We start from the raw sequence: 13,906 nt of genomic DNA, 5'->3' as shown, positions 1-13,906 counted from the left end.
GTGGGTAGGTATCACATGGGTAGGTACAGAGCATGATGGGACTGTGAGGCCTATATAGGTCCGATGCAAGGCGCGCATCCGTCATTTCAGCGAGAAGAGCCGGCGTGTCAACATCTGGAGAAGTGAAGAAGATGACGTCACAGCCCGGAAGAAGAAGAATACTTCACAGCACGGAAGAAGAAGATAGACGTTCAGCGCTGAAGGAGAAGGCACCGGACAGCTGGAGGAAGAACCGGGGTGCGCCGAGTCAACAGCGGAGAGCGGCGAACATAGGAGACCCCCCGGAGAGTTGAGAAGACCCCCCGGATAGCGGAGAAGACCCGTCGGGATAGCGGAAGAAGAAGCCCCCCTGCTGAAGACGCCGGAGGAAACCCGCTGGAGGGTGGGGGCTTTTTTAAAAGTGACCCCCCCCCGGCGGTGGAAGAGAACCAGACGGCGGCCCCCACCCACCCGAAGACGTCAAAGAAGAAGCCCCCCCTGGTAAACAGAGCTAATAAAGAAGACAGGGGGGGCCTCCGGAGCAGAAAAATAAATTATTTTAAAAACCCTTGTGTGGTGTGTTTATTAACTTTGACATTTTTCCTCCAGGTGAATGGGTAGGGGTATGATGTACCCCATATTCATTCACTTAGGGTGGGGGGCCGGTATCTGGGGGCCCCCTTATTAAAGGGGGCTCCCAGATTCCGATAAGCCTCCCGCCCGCATACCCTGACAACCAACGGCCAGGGTTGTCGGGAAGGGGCCCTGTCCTCATCAACATGGGGACAGGGTGCTCTGAGGTGGGGGGGCCGCAGTGCGCCCCCCTGCCCCAGAGCACCCAACCCCCCCATGTTGAGGGCATGCAGCCTGGTACGGCTCAGGAGGGGGGGGGCGCTCGCTCGTCCCCACTCCCTTCCTGGCCGGCCGGGTAGCGTGCTTTGGATACGGGTCTGGTATGGATTGTAGGGGGACCCCTTACGCCGTTTTTTTCGGCATAGGGGGCTCTCCTTACAACCCATAACAGACCTAAGGGCCCGGTATGCTCCTGAGGGGGGAACCCATGCCGGATTTTTATTTAAAATCCGGCGGGGACTTCCCCCTCAGGATTCATAACAAACGCCGCACACGTGTAGAATTGGCGGGAATCCAAGTCGGATCTCCCGTCGCTTCTATGACGGCTCTGTCTCCATCGCGGCAAGCCAGCTCGGCGCTGGCTCCCGCGATGGGGCTCGTAGGTGCTCAATCGCGCCGAGAAAGAGAGCGAGATTGACACAATATCGGGTTCACCTACTGTATGTTGTCACATGCAATACTAAACTGTAGAATGCAGTAGGTTATGCTATGTTTACTGACATAGACACCAAGGAAGCCAGTCGTTTTAGTTTAGCCCCATTGGCTAATGGTTCCTCCCGTCCTGCGGTTACTGCAGGCGGGACTTGTGTTTATACCCCTGGCTACATGTCTGTATTGATCCTTTTATTTGTGTTTTGTACTGTCTGTGTTTTACTATAAACTGTGAACTACCTTATATAAATAAAAAACTGTTATTTGAAAAAAAAAAGCAGTAGTAAACTTTGCTTTTTTACTTGTACCTCCAGGTAAGCTTATATTAAGTCTTACCTGTAGGCACAGTGAATATCTCAGAAATGTAATTTAGGAGATATTTGCATCAGCTGTAGCTCACATGCACAGTATACTCTGCATTTAGGACACAGTGAGTGTGCCCGGAATGTAGAGAGCGCTGTGAAGCAGTTGTGGCGACCATGCATGATGGACATCTTCGCAGTCTGGGCCATTCAAATGGCCAGAGAGCGTGAGCCTGGGAGGAAAACCGGGTGAAGATGAAATTGCTTGCAGTGGTCACACCTTGCCACTGAAGGGTTGTGTTTTAAAGGTAAGGTAATGCATACTAGCACATCATACCATTAACCTGCAGGGGGCCCAGCTTTTTTTTTTTTTCTTTCAGAGTTTAATACTGCTTTAACCAAAAAGCAAAATAACTGTTTGTTGAATGTAACATATCCAAAAAATAGACATCTTATTTTATTACTATCGCTGACACCGTTTTCCTGTATTTCCGTTTCTTGCGCTCATTGTGGTTCAAAATAATGTAAAATAAATAAAAGTGCTTTTGAAATGCGATTATTTTAAAAATTGCTGCCCTCATGTAGAACAAGGTATGTCAGTAGAAGTTGTGGGGAAATGCTAAGGTACTGTTAATCCTGCTCACTTTCAAATATTTTGCTCAAGAATTAGGCATAGACTGGGCATTTAATTTTTCTCTCTTCACTTTCTGCTGCCAATGGAAGTTTTCTTGCATCTGAAAAGAATGTTTCAGGTAATTAATTTTAATAGCTCATCATTCATCCTGTTTTGTCTAACTGGTTGATGCAAATAAATACACACAACACAGAAGAAAGCTAATATGGTTTTGGCAATAAATACATATTACACCATGTTTTTTTAACCACTTAAGACCCGGACCAAAATGCAGGTAAAGGACCCGGACAGTTTTCGCGATTCGGCACTGCGTCGCTTTAACTGACAATTGCGCGGTCGTGCGATGTGGCTCCCAAACAAAATTTGCGTCCTTTTTTTTCCCTACAAATAGAGCTTTCTTTTGGTGGTATTTGATCACCTCTGCGGTTTTTATTTTTTGCGCTATAAACAAAAATAGAGCGACAATTTTGAAAAAAATACAATATTTTTTCCTTTTTGCTATAATATCCCCCAAAAATATATGAAAAAAAAATGTTTTCCTCAGTTTAGGCCGATACGTATTCTTCTACCTATTTTTTTATCGATTGGTTTGCGCAAAAATTATAGTGTTTACAAAATAGGGGATAGTTTTATTGCATTTTTATTAAAAACATTTTTTTTTTACTAAGATTGTATAGAAACCTGCGCTGGGATATCTGAGGTTAAAGGCTGCTGCCTCCCTAGAAACTATCCCCTAAGGGACAGGGTATATGGTAAGTATGAGGATAGGGATGTTGGCGCTGCCAAAGTGGACACCTGCCTCTGAGGTACCCTATAGGTAATCTGCCTGGGACAGTGACAGGTATCTAGTAGCCCCAATGTAGAAGCTATGAACTGTATCAGGCTAGGTGGGGCCTAAATGGTAGGTGTGGAGGTGGGATAATGGCACTGCCTCACTAGGCTCTGATACCCTGATGTTCCTATGAATGGTCGGCCTTTGGAAATTAGAGGCAGTGATGTGTATGGCCCAATGTGGATAATACAGTCCCTAGATGGGAAAGAGAAGTGTGCAGGTTGCACAGTATGGCAGGTGTGAATGCCAAAAACTGTATAACATTGGTAAAAGAGCCACTCTATGTTATAGGCTGCAGCCTCCTAGGTGGCCGTGCTATAATACCTTATTCACGTCAGTAACCACTCTATGAGGAGGTATGACGCCAATGGTTCCCAAGTCCAGAGATGTATAAATGCTGCTGCCTTACTATATATATATATAGAAAGCCTGGATGAATACAAGCTCTATAGCTATACAGTTTAAAGTAAACCACAACTAAATCCCGCATATAAAAGTAAGTACTTGGGCTAATTCCCTCTGTGGAAAAAACTATGTATACAGAGCAAAATAAATCCAACGCCAATTGGCTAGTCCTGTAGAGACAATAATATATTCATACAATGGCATAGATACAGTCCCCAGTTCAGTGTGCATATATGGGCTGCTGCCCCCTAGAAAAGAAAAAAAGATATAACAGTCGTTCTACTTCCTAGATGTCTGTTATGCAGGCAGCAAACTTGTAGATAAAAGTAAATATAAAATGCATATGCAAATGCTGGTAATGGCTGAATTTTTTAATCTTTTTGAAAAGACAGTTCATCCAGAGCCACTGAATCCCAGTTTGTACAGGCAGAGATCACATGAAAAGTAGTTGGAATCCAGCGAGGTGGGTGGGTGTGGAGGAAGTGGTCCTATAGCATAACACGGCGTGATTCTGGTGCTCCCCTCAAGGTTCCCCACTCACCAGATGGAAGCCCCCTCTTGGGGTGACAGGCGTATCTCAGGAACTCCTTGGGTTGCTGCTCCACTCCACTGCTCCCACTTTCCTCAGATTGGAGGGTCGGCTCCTTGCGCAATCCTATGCAATCCGGTTTCTTTCATGCCTCGGTAGAAATAAAGGAGGGGGGGGCTCCGATAGTGTAATAAGTATGACACAAATGTGACATATAAAAATATATATATTTATTAAAAAAAATCATATAGTTTAAAAAGAGAGGGATAGTGTGGGTCAGCCCTTACGGAATCACTGCCATACTGTGCAACCTGCACACTTCTCTTTCCCATCTAGGGACTGTATTATCCACATTGGGCCATACACATCACTGCCCCTAATTTCCAAAGGCCGACCATTCATAGGAACATCAGGGTATCGGAGCCTAGTGAGGCAGTGCCATTATCCCACCTCCACACCTACCATTTAGGCCCCACCTAGCCTGATACAGTTCATAGCTTCTACATTGGGGCTACTAGATACCTGTCACTGTCCCAGGCAGATTACCTATAGGGTACCTCAGAGGCAGGTGTCCACTTTGGCAGCGCCAACATCCCTATCCTCATACTTACCTTTTTTTTTTTACTACTAATGGCGGCGATCAGCGTTTTTTTTTCGTGACCGCGACATTATGGCGGACACATCGGCCAATTTTGACACATTTTTGGGACAATTGTCATTTTCACAGCAAAAAATGCTATAAAAATGCATTGTTTACTGTGAAAATTACAATTGCAGTTTGGGAGTTAACAACTAACTGTAGCTGGGCGGGGCTGGACGTGTGACATCATTGATCGTGTTTCCCTATATCAGGGAACACACGATCAATGACAGTGCCACAGTGAAGTACGGGGAAGCTGTGTTTACCGATCGCGGGACTCCATCGGCGATCGGGTCCCGCGGTCACGGAGCTTCGGACCGGGCCGCGGGCGACCCACGGCTGGGCACTTAAAGAGGACGTACAGGTACGTACTTGTGCCCAGCCATGCCATTCTGCTGACGTATATGTGCAGGAGGCGGTCCTTAAGTGGTTAATGAACCCTGATGGGCTACTGATTTTCCTTCTTGTCAAGAGAATTGCAGAGAAAGATATAATAATGTAAATACACAACCACCATACACAGCACTCCTATATACACCCTCAAAGCCAGTTGCTGCACGAAGAAGTTCACACCTGGTCCTTCAAAGAATCTGCTTAATTTTTTGTGACAATACACAGCGAAGGCAATGATATAATGTGTCCAAACATCGCCAAAAATGTGCATATGTATAATAGTTGCTGATCCTCACACACCACGGAAAGCAATAATTAGTGTATATTACTACTCAAGCAGTATGTGTAGCTAGTTCACTGCATTTACCTATATAGTACACGTGACTCCAAAGTTCCCACAGTAGCTGTGTTATCAGTTACTTCAAGCAAATGCCTTACTGCTGATCTTTTGACAAGGGCAAAATCCATAGAATAGCGGGCTTGCATAAATTAGTTCAGTGTAATTTTTGTTTATTGTCTTGATTTGGAAGGGTGTCTGAACATTAATATACCTGTTTTTGCTTGCGTTTTAGCACCACTTTCATATATATATATATATATACACATATATATATATATATATATATATATATATATATATATACACATATATATATATATATATATATATATAATATATATTTGTGCTCATAAGTTTACATACCCTGGCAGAATTTATGATTTATTGGCCAATTTTAAGAGAATATGAATGATAACACAAATTGAAGCCATTTTTTATCAATCAAATGTGTTTACTCTTTTTAAATCATAATCCCAACAGAAACTACCAAAATGACCCTGATCAAAAGTTTACATACCCTGGTGATTTTGGCCTGATAACATGCACACAAGTTGACACAAAGGAGTTTGTATGGCTATTAAAGGTAACTATCCTCACCTGTGATCTGTTAGCTTGTAATTAGTGTGTGTGTGTAAGGTCAATGAGTTTCTGGACTTCTGACAGACCCTTGCATCTTTCATCCAGTGCTGCACTGGCGTTTCTGGATTCTGAGTCACGGGGGAAAGCAAAAGAATTGTCAAAGGATCTGCGGGAAAAGGTAGTTAAACTGTATAAAACAGGAAATGGATATAAAAAGATATCCAAGGAATTTAGAATGCCAATCAGCAGTGTTCAAACTCTGATCAAGAAGTGGAAAATGAGGGGTTCTGTTCAAACCAAACCACAGTCAGGTAGACCAACTAATTGTTCAGCCACAACTGCCAGGAAAATTCTTTGGGATGCAAAGGAAAACCCACAAATAACTTCAGGTGTAATACTGGACTCTCTGAAAACATGTGGTGTGGCTGTTTCAAGATGCACAATAAGGAGGCACTTGAAGAAAGATGGGCTGCACGGTCGAGTCGCCAGAAGAAAGCCATTACTACACAAATACCACAAAGTATCCCACTTACAATACGGCAAACAGCACAGAGACAAGCCTCAAACCTTCTGGCACAAACTTATTTGCAGTGATGAGACCAAAATTTAGCTTTTTGTCTACAACCATAAACGCTACATTTGGAGAGTCAACAAGGCCTGAAAATGATGAAAGGTACACCATTCCTACTGTGAAAAATGGAGGTGGATTGCTGATGTTTTGGGGATGTGTGAGCTACAAAGGCACAAGAAATTTGGTTTAAAATTGATGGCAAGATGAATGCAATATGTTATCAAAAAATACTGGAGGAAAATTTGCATGCATCAGCCAGAAAGCTGCTAATGGTACATACTTGAACATTCCAACATGACAATGATACAAAACACAAGGCCAAGTCGATCTGTTATTGGCTACAGCAGGATAAAGTGAAGGTTCTGGAGTGGTCATCTCAGTCTCCTGACCTCAATATCTTTGAGCCATTCTGGGGAGATCTCAAACGTACCGTTCATGCAAGACAGCCCAAGAATTTACAGGAACTGGAGGCTTTTTGCTATGAGGAATGGGCAGCTTTACCACCTGACAAGCTAAAGAGCATCATCCACAAATACTAAGACTTCAAGCTGTCATTGATGTTAAAGGGGGAAAAAACACGCTATTAAGAACTGGGGTATGTAAACTTTTGATCAGGGTCATTTTGAGTAGTCTCTGTTGCCGTTCTGATTTAAAAAGGGTAAACACAGTTGATTGATAATAAATGGCTTCAGCCAAACACTAACCAGGAGTGAAAGAAAAGTTTTTGTGTCATCATTCATATTCTCTGAAAAATGGGCAAGAAATCATGAATTCTCCCAGGGTATGTAAACTTATGGGCACAACTGTGTGTGTATAATTATTTATATATATATATATATATATATATATATATATATATATATATATATATATATATATATATATATATATATATATATATATATATATATATATATATATATATATATATATATATATATATATATATATATATATATATATATATATATATATATTTTTTTTTTTTTTTAATTTATTGTGTGTGTGAGAAGATAGCTATATACAGTAAAACCTTGGATTGCGAGCATAATTTGTTCCAGAAACATGCTTGTAATCCAAAGCATTTTTTTACAGGGTATAAAAGAGATGAGAGGCGCCTCCAAGTGTAGCAACATGTTGCTAAATGTTGTACCTTCATTAAATGTAACCATATTGCTACACTTAGAGGCTCCTCTCTTCTTTTTTATACTCAGTTGTGACATGACTCTTATATCAAGACAACGCTTGTATATCAAGATAACATTTATTAAAACATTTTGCTTGTCTTGCAAAACGCTCTAAAACCAAGTTACTCTCAAACCAAGGTTTTACTGTATACTATACTTATTTTTTTCTAATATGAAAGAACTAACAATTTGTGCAGTTGAATGACGATTGTATATAAGCCGTACACCGTCGAGAATGAATGTAAGTCTCCAATAGGTTACACAGGTGTATGCAATCAGTTGTGGCCACTCAGCCTTCAGGCTACTTTCACACTGAGGCACTATAACGCTAAAAATAGCGCCTTGAAAGAGCTTCTTCTCGCACTCAAATGTGAAAGCCTGAGTGCTTTCACACTGGAGCGGTGCGCTGGCATGACGGTAAAAAAAGTCCTGCAAGCAGCAGCTTTGGGCAGTGCCGCCGGCAAAGCTTTGCGGGTGATTTTAACCCTTTTTTCGGGCCACTAGCGGGGGTTAAAAGCGCAGACGCCACCAAGTAGCCTTACAGTCCTCTGACCAATGGTTACATGCATATAACTGCAGTTTTTGTCAGCCACTTCTGATCACATACACCTATGCTTGCAACAGAAATATGTTAATTATTGGTGGTGTTAGTGGAGTTATCCAATATTAGTTTTCTTGAGCATCTAATGTTTAGATCATTCAGATATGGACAAAATTATGTATGAATGTAAATGTTCCAGAGCTTTCTGTGCAATTATGGAGCATCTGGATCTCATGGTGTCTTGTTTGTTATAATGTAACGTGTAATATGTTTTTAACGACAGAAACTTTTCTTTATTCTTAACATTACTTTCTTTATACTTAATTTACAGATTCCTTGGACTGGACTACCCCTGAAAGTCCTTCCTCTTATGGGTATTGTGTTTGGAGCAATTTATTCCAGTAGCAATTACTTTAGAGTCATTCTCAGTGGTGGCATAGGAAAAAATGGATCTACTGTAGCTGTAAGTGAATTTGGAAATATGCGTAATATCTGCTTTTGTAAAATGACTGGTTGGTAAAGGTTTCATTTTTTTTTCTTAAAAAACAAACATGTCATACTTGCCTGCTCTGCAGTGGTTTTGCACAGAGCAACTGCTATCCTTCTCTTCTGGGGTCCCTCACTGGCAGACTTGACTGTTCCTCTTCTTTGAGTGCCCCCATAGCAAGCCGTTTTCTAGAAATGCACTCATGCGCACTCAACACTATTTAATTGACAGCAACAGAAATGGGACATGCTGCACTTCCTGTAAGAAAAGGGGAGAGAAGAGAATCACTTCTGCAGATGGGCAGAGTGCTGGATCAAGATTGGGCTAAGGTAACTATTTCAGGGGGTGCAGGGGGGAGCTGACATGAAAGTTTTTTTTTTTTCCTTAATGCAGAGACTGCATTTACCACTTGCCGACCACGCTATAGCTGAAAAATGTCTACAGCACGATCGTAAAGTTCTGGAAGGGCGTCTATTGATGTCCACCCAGAATCCTGCCTCCCTGCATGCCTTTGTGGTGTGCTTTGGGTGTGCTTTGTGATCGCTGTGTTTTTCAGACACAGCTAATAGCAGACCAATCACAGAGGCCCTTTACCATGTAATCAGCTGTGTCCAATCACAGCTCATCACATGTAAACAAATGCCTGTTATCGGCATTCCCTTTCTCAGCGATGTCTGTGTGTAAGGAGATTAAAGCCAATAACTGACTTTCCTGTAACAGGGAACATCTACACTGATCATCAGTGCCCTGATTATCCATGTATCCCCATCAGTGCCAGTCAGTGTAGCCTCATCAGGGCGCATCAGTGAAGAAGAAACAATACTTATTTGCTCAATGCTAAGCGGAAACAAAGACATTTTTTTTTTCAAAATTTTCAGTCTTTTTTTGTTTGTTTAGCAAAAAAATAAACAGCGGTGATTAATTACCACCAAAAGAAAGCTCTATTGGTCTATACAAATTTATCTACAGTGTTGGATGTCCGCGTAATTGTCATTCAAAGTGTGACAATGTGAAAGCTGAAAATTAGCCTGGTCAGGAAGGGAACAAAAGTAGGCAAGTGGTTAAAGTAAATTAAATGAAACCTTTATCTTTTTTTTTTTGTAAAATGCCTGCTTAGGAATATCCAATACATTCGGATGAAGGATCTGCAGGCATCAGATGAATCTTACTAGCAACATTTGTTGCTAAAAATAAATTTAGTGTAGCCCTCAAACATTCAGTGAAAATAAATAAATACATAAATATATATATATATATATATATATATGCACCACTGACGTGAGATGTGATCACATAAAAACAAAAGTGTTACACTTGATATAAAAATATTAAAAAAATGCAATCAGTTCATATGTCTTCAAAATCACATCAGTATAATGTATTCAAATGATGAAATGTGCAAGGATTCTTCCCCATTCAATTCCTCCATCTTCCTCAGCCAAGACGATCGTTGGTGCAATCTTAGAGCAATGGCAGGAATATTTGCCTAAACCCGACTGGTTTCGTCACAGAAGGACTTCTTCCAGGGGGAATAGACATCTCTTTCTGTCCTCGCTGTAAATACTTCCAATTGCTGTCCAAGCTTCGCTCTCAACCTCCTCGCTCTGTAGCTCTCTGTTTCTACCACACCTCACTCTGATTAAAGGGGTTGTAAAGGTAAAAAAAATTTCCCCTAAATAGCTTCCTTCACCTTAGTGCAGTCCTCCTTCACTTACCTCATCCTTCGATTTTGCTTTTAAATGTCCTTATTTCTTCTGAGAAACCCTTACTTCATATTCTTCTGTCTGTAACTCCACACAGTAATGCGAGGCTTTCTCCCTGGTGTGGAGAAAGCCTCTTGAGGGGGGAGGGGATGAGCAGGAGTGTCAGGATGCCCACTAACACACAGCTCCTTTTTGTATCTGCAAAGTAGAGAGTGTCCTGACTTGCCTGCTCGTCCCCTCCCCCCTCAAGAGGCTTTCTCCACACCAGGGAGAAAGCCTTGCATTACTGTGTGTAGTTACAGACAGAAGAACAGGAAGTGAGGATCTCTCAGAAGAAATAAGGACATTTAAAAATAAATGGAAGGATGCGGTAAGTGAAGGAGGACTGCACTAAGGTAAAGGAAGCTATTTAGGGATTTTTTTTTTACCTTTATAACCCCTTTAACCATAACACCATCCAGAGCCAAACCTCTTTCTGCCTGTGCTTGTTTCTCACATTCCAAGTGGAGTGTGCTCAATTAGTTGGTATTAACAGAAGGCCTGTGTCTCCCATCTCAAATATAAACCACTTCCGGGGAGGAAAATGTATATAAGCTATCCATGTTATGATCGGAGCTAGGAGGGGGCTTGGACAGTACCTTACCCAATATACAATTATAAACATTTGGCACAAATACTTATAAAAAAGTATACAGTAATAAGAATTAAATATATAAAAATAAATGTTATAAGATTCTTAATATACAAAGTTGCTCTAAAATGATAGGTTTCATGAATTGTCCAAAAAACAGTTCACATCCCAGTCTACGTTTAACTCATACGGAACGTAACTCTTTAAACAATAAATCCATTTAGTTTCAATTTTAGATGGTTCTCTAACTTTTAAACTGCCTCTCCAATGGGAGGTAAAGATTTCTATGCCTATGAAAAGTGTTCCAGTTGGATCCCTATTATGTACTAAATCATAGTATCTGGAGACACTATGATTTTTGTAGCCCTTATGAATATTGGCTATGTGCTTATTGAGTCCGACATTCAATGCTGGGGAGGTATGTCCAACATACTGTAACCAACACAAGCATTGAAGCATACAGTATTTCACAAAAGTAAGTACACCCCTCGCATTTTTGTAAATATTTTATTATATCTTTTTTTGTGACCACACTGAAGAAATGACACTTTGCTACAATGTAAAGTAGTGAGTGTACAGCTTGTATAACAGTGTAAATTTGCTGTCCCCTTAAAATAACTCAACACACAGCCATTAATGTCTAAACCGCTGGCAACTAAAGTGAGTACACCCCTAAGTGAAAATGTCCAAATTGGGCCCAATTTGCCATTTTCCCTCCCCGGTGTCATGTGACTCGTTACTGTTACAAGGTCTCAATTGTGAGAGTAGGACAGGTGTGTTAATTTGGTGTTATCACTCTCACTCTCTCATACTGGTCACTGGAAATTCAAAATGGTACCCCATGACAAAGAACTCTGAGGATCTGAAAAAAATAATTGTTGCTCTACATAAAGAATGGCTAAGCTATAAGAAGATTGCCAAGACCCTGGAACTGAGCTGCAGCACGATGGCCAAGACCATACAGCGGTTTAACGGGACAGGTTCCACTCAGAACAGGCCTTGTCCTGGTCAACCAAAGGAGTTGAGTGCATGTGCTCAGTGTCATATCAAGAAGTTGTCTTTTAGAAATAGACGTATGAGCGCTGCCAGCATTGCTGCAGAGGTTGACGGGTCAGCCTATCAGTGCTTAGACCATATGCCACATGCTGCATCAAATTGGTCTGCATGGCTGTCGTCTCAGATACATAAGCCTTATGTGACCCCCCCCGTAATTGGTGGTCAACACTCTCTGGTAAGAGCACATCCTTCTTTATGGTGGAGGAATTGAATGTATTACTGATACTGATGTATTTTTTAAAGACACATGGACTGATTGTGTTTCAGTGCTGATTCACACTGGGGTGGCTTCAAAGTCGCCCGACTCTGAAGCTGCCCCACACAGCGTGACGTCTGTGCGGCTTGCAAACTACTGAACCTTTTTCTAAGTTGGTGTGACTTGAGTCGCTCCGATTTAGAACAAAAATATCATTGCACTGAATTGAGCATGACTTTTTAGGCAGCTAAGTCGCCTGACAGGTCGCCCCAGTGTTAACCGAGCCTAACTGAAAGGGTAAAAAATGACATTCATATGGATATTTACTAATGCAAAAGTATATCAAAGTGCTCAAAATAGTGCAGCAGTAAAAAAAAAACTATAGTAATCTTGTAGTGGTAATTGAATTGGCAGGAGGAACCATAGTGTGTGTGTGGTGGGGGAGCAGTCATTCACACACCAGGAATTGTTGAATACTTGCAGTGGCTGGGAAAAGCACAGTGGTAGAATTTGAAAACCAAACGCCTTGGTGCCAACAAGGAAGTGACCTCTGCTGGGGATTATCAGGGACAAAGTGAAAGCCGTACAGTGCAATTCCTGAAAGGCATTTTGTTGTGGTGAAACCGTATCAACCTTAAGTAGAAGGCGAGATTCCCCTTTACAAGGGGGACCGAATAGGAGTTTTGAGCATTGGCAAAGGAGGATTCTGGGAAGGAAATGCTAGAGTGCACATTGGGTGTTTTCCTGCAGAATATGTGGAAACTGTTCAACACACGCCAAGTATAGGTTGGCATTGAGGAGGAGCTGCGGGAACATATCTGATCGCTACTGGACAGCCACTGGCAAGGATCAGGAAGGATATATCTTGTGATGTTATAATTGTTACAGACTGACATTCTTTGCTTTCTCTGGTAAATGCAGAGTGGTGGCATTTGTGGATACATGTGCGGCAGCATCTTTGCACTGAGGAGCACTTCCAACAACATTTACTTGTAAAAACATTTATGTAGCGCTCACCCCCGAAGGAGCCGTTGGTTGATTTTGGGATCGGCCTGCTAAGTTACCCTGACGGTGTCTAGGGGTGCAATTGTGAGAACAGCGGTAGTGAGCGAAGGTCCAGACAGCCAACAAAAGGGTTTTCAATGCTTTATTGCCCAGGCCAAACACGGCCAACATCAACACGTATTAGGAAGGTCAAGGTTGATGAAGTAAAGAGAAGAGAACCTTGCGGTATCAGGCCTGGATGTTGAATAGAACAATCAATACTGCTCTGTATAGTACCAATTGTAGTAACTCGTCGCCACTCTGCTCAGAGTGGGTAAAGTGCCCCCGGACAGACCCCTATAATAGACCTGGCAGCCGAAGCGTCACTCTGAACTAGCTGGGAGGAACGAGTCTCTCTCACAGACCCGGCTCTAGGGCCTCTGCCACAGGCCAGTTTCAATAAAGGACTTAGGTGAATAAAAAGAGCGAATCCTCCCAGTTGACTTTTTCTATATGGGCCCCCCGGATGACAGCAAGCATACCTGTCAGTGGTCCGGATGCCCGATCCCAGACTGGGATCCTCTCAACAAGTCATGGGACCCAGTGGAAGACTGGGGTCCCTTTTCTCCTCAG

General features: G+C 42.1%; 1 protein-coding gene across 1 annotated transcript in view; it reads left to right on the top strand.

The window, feature by feature from the left end:
- CHPT1 (choline phosphotransferase 1) overlaps positions 1-13,906 on the top strand; it is a 64,804-nt gene that overhangs the window by 32,240 nt on the left and 18,658 nt on the right. Inside the window, exon 5 of the mRNA XM_040344294.1 lies at positions 8,548-8,679. Within this exon, the coding sequence (XP_040200228.1) occupies positions 8,548-8,679 (132 nt within the window). The remainder of the gene's footprint in view (positions 1-8,547; positions 8,680-13,906) is intronic.

This window comes from Rana temporaria, chromosome 3, assembly GCF_905171775.1.
Source record: "Rana temporaria chromosome 3, aRanTem1.1, whole genome shotgun sequence".
NCBI lineage: Eukaryota > Metazoa > Chordata > Amphibia > Anura > Ranidae > Rana > Rana temporaria.
This window is presented reverse-complemented; position numbering and strand designations above follow the sequence as displayed.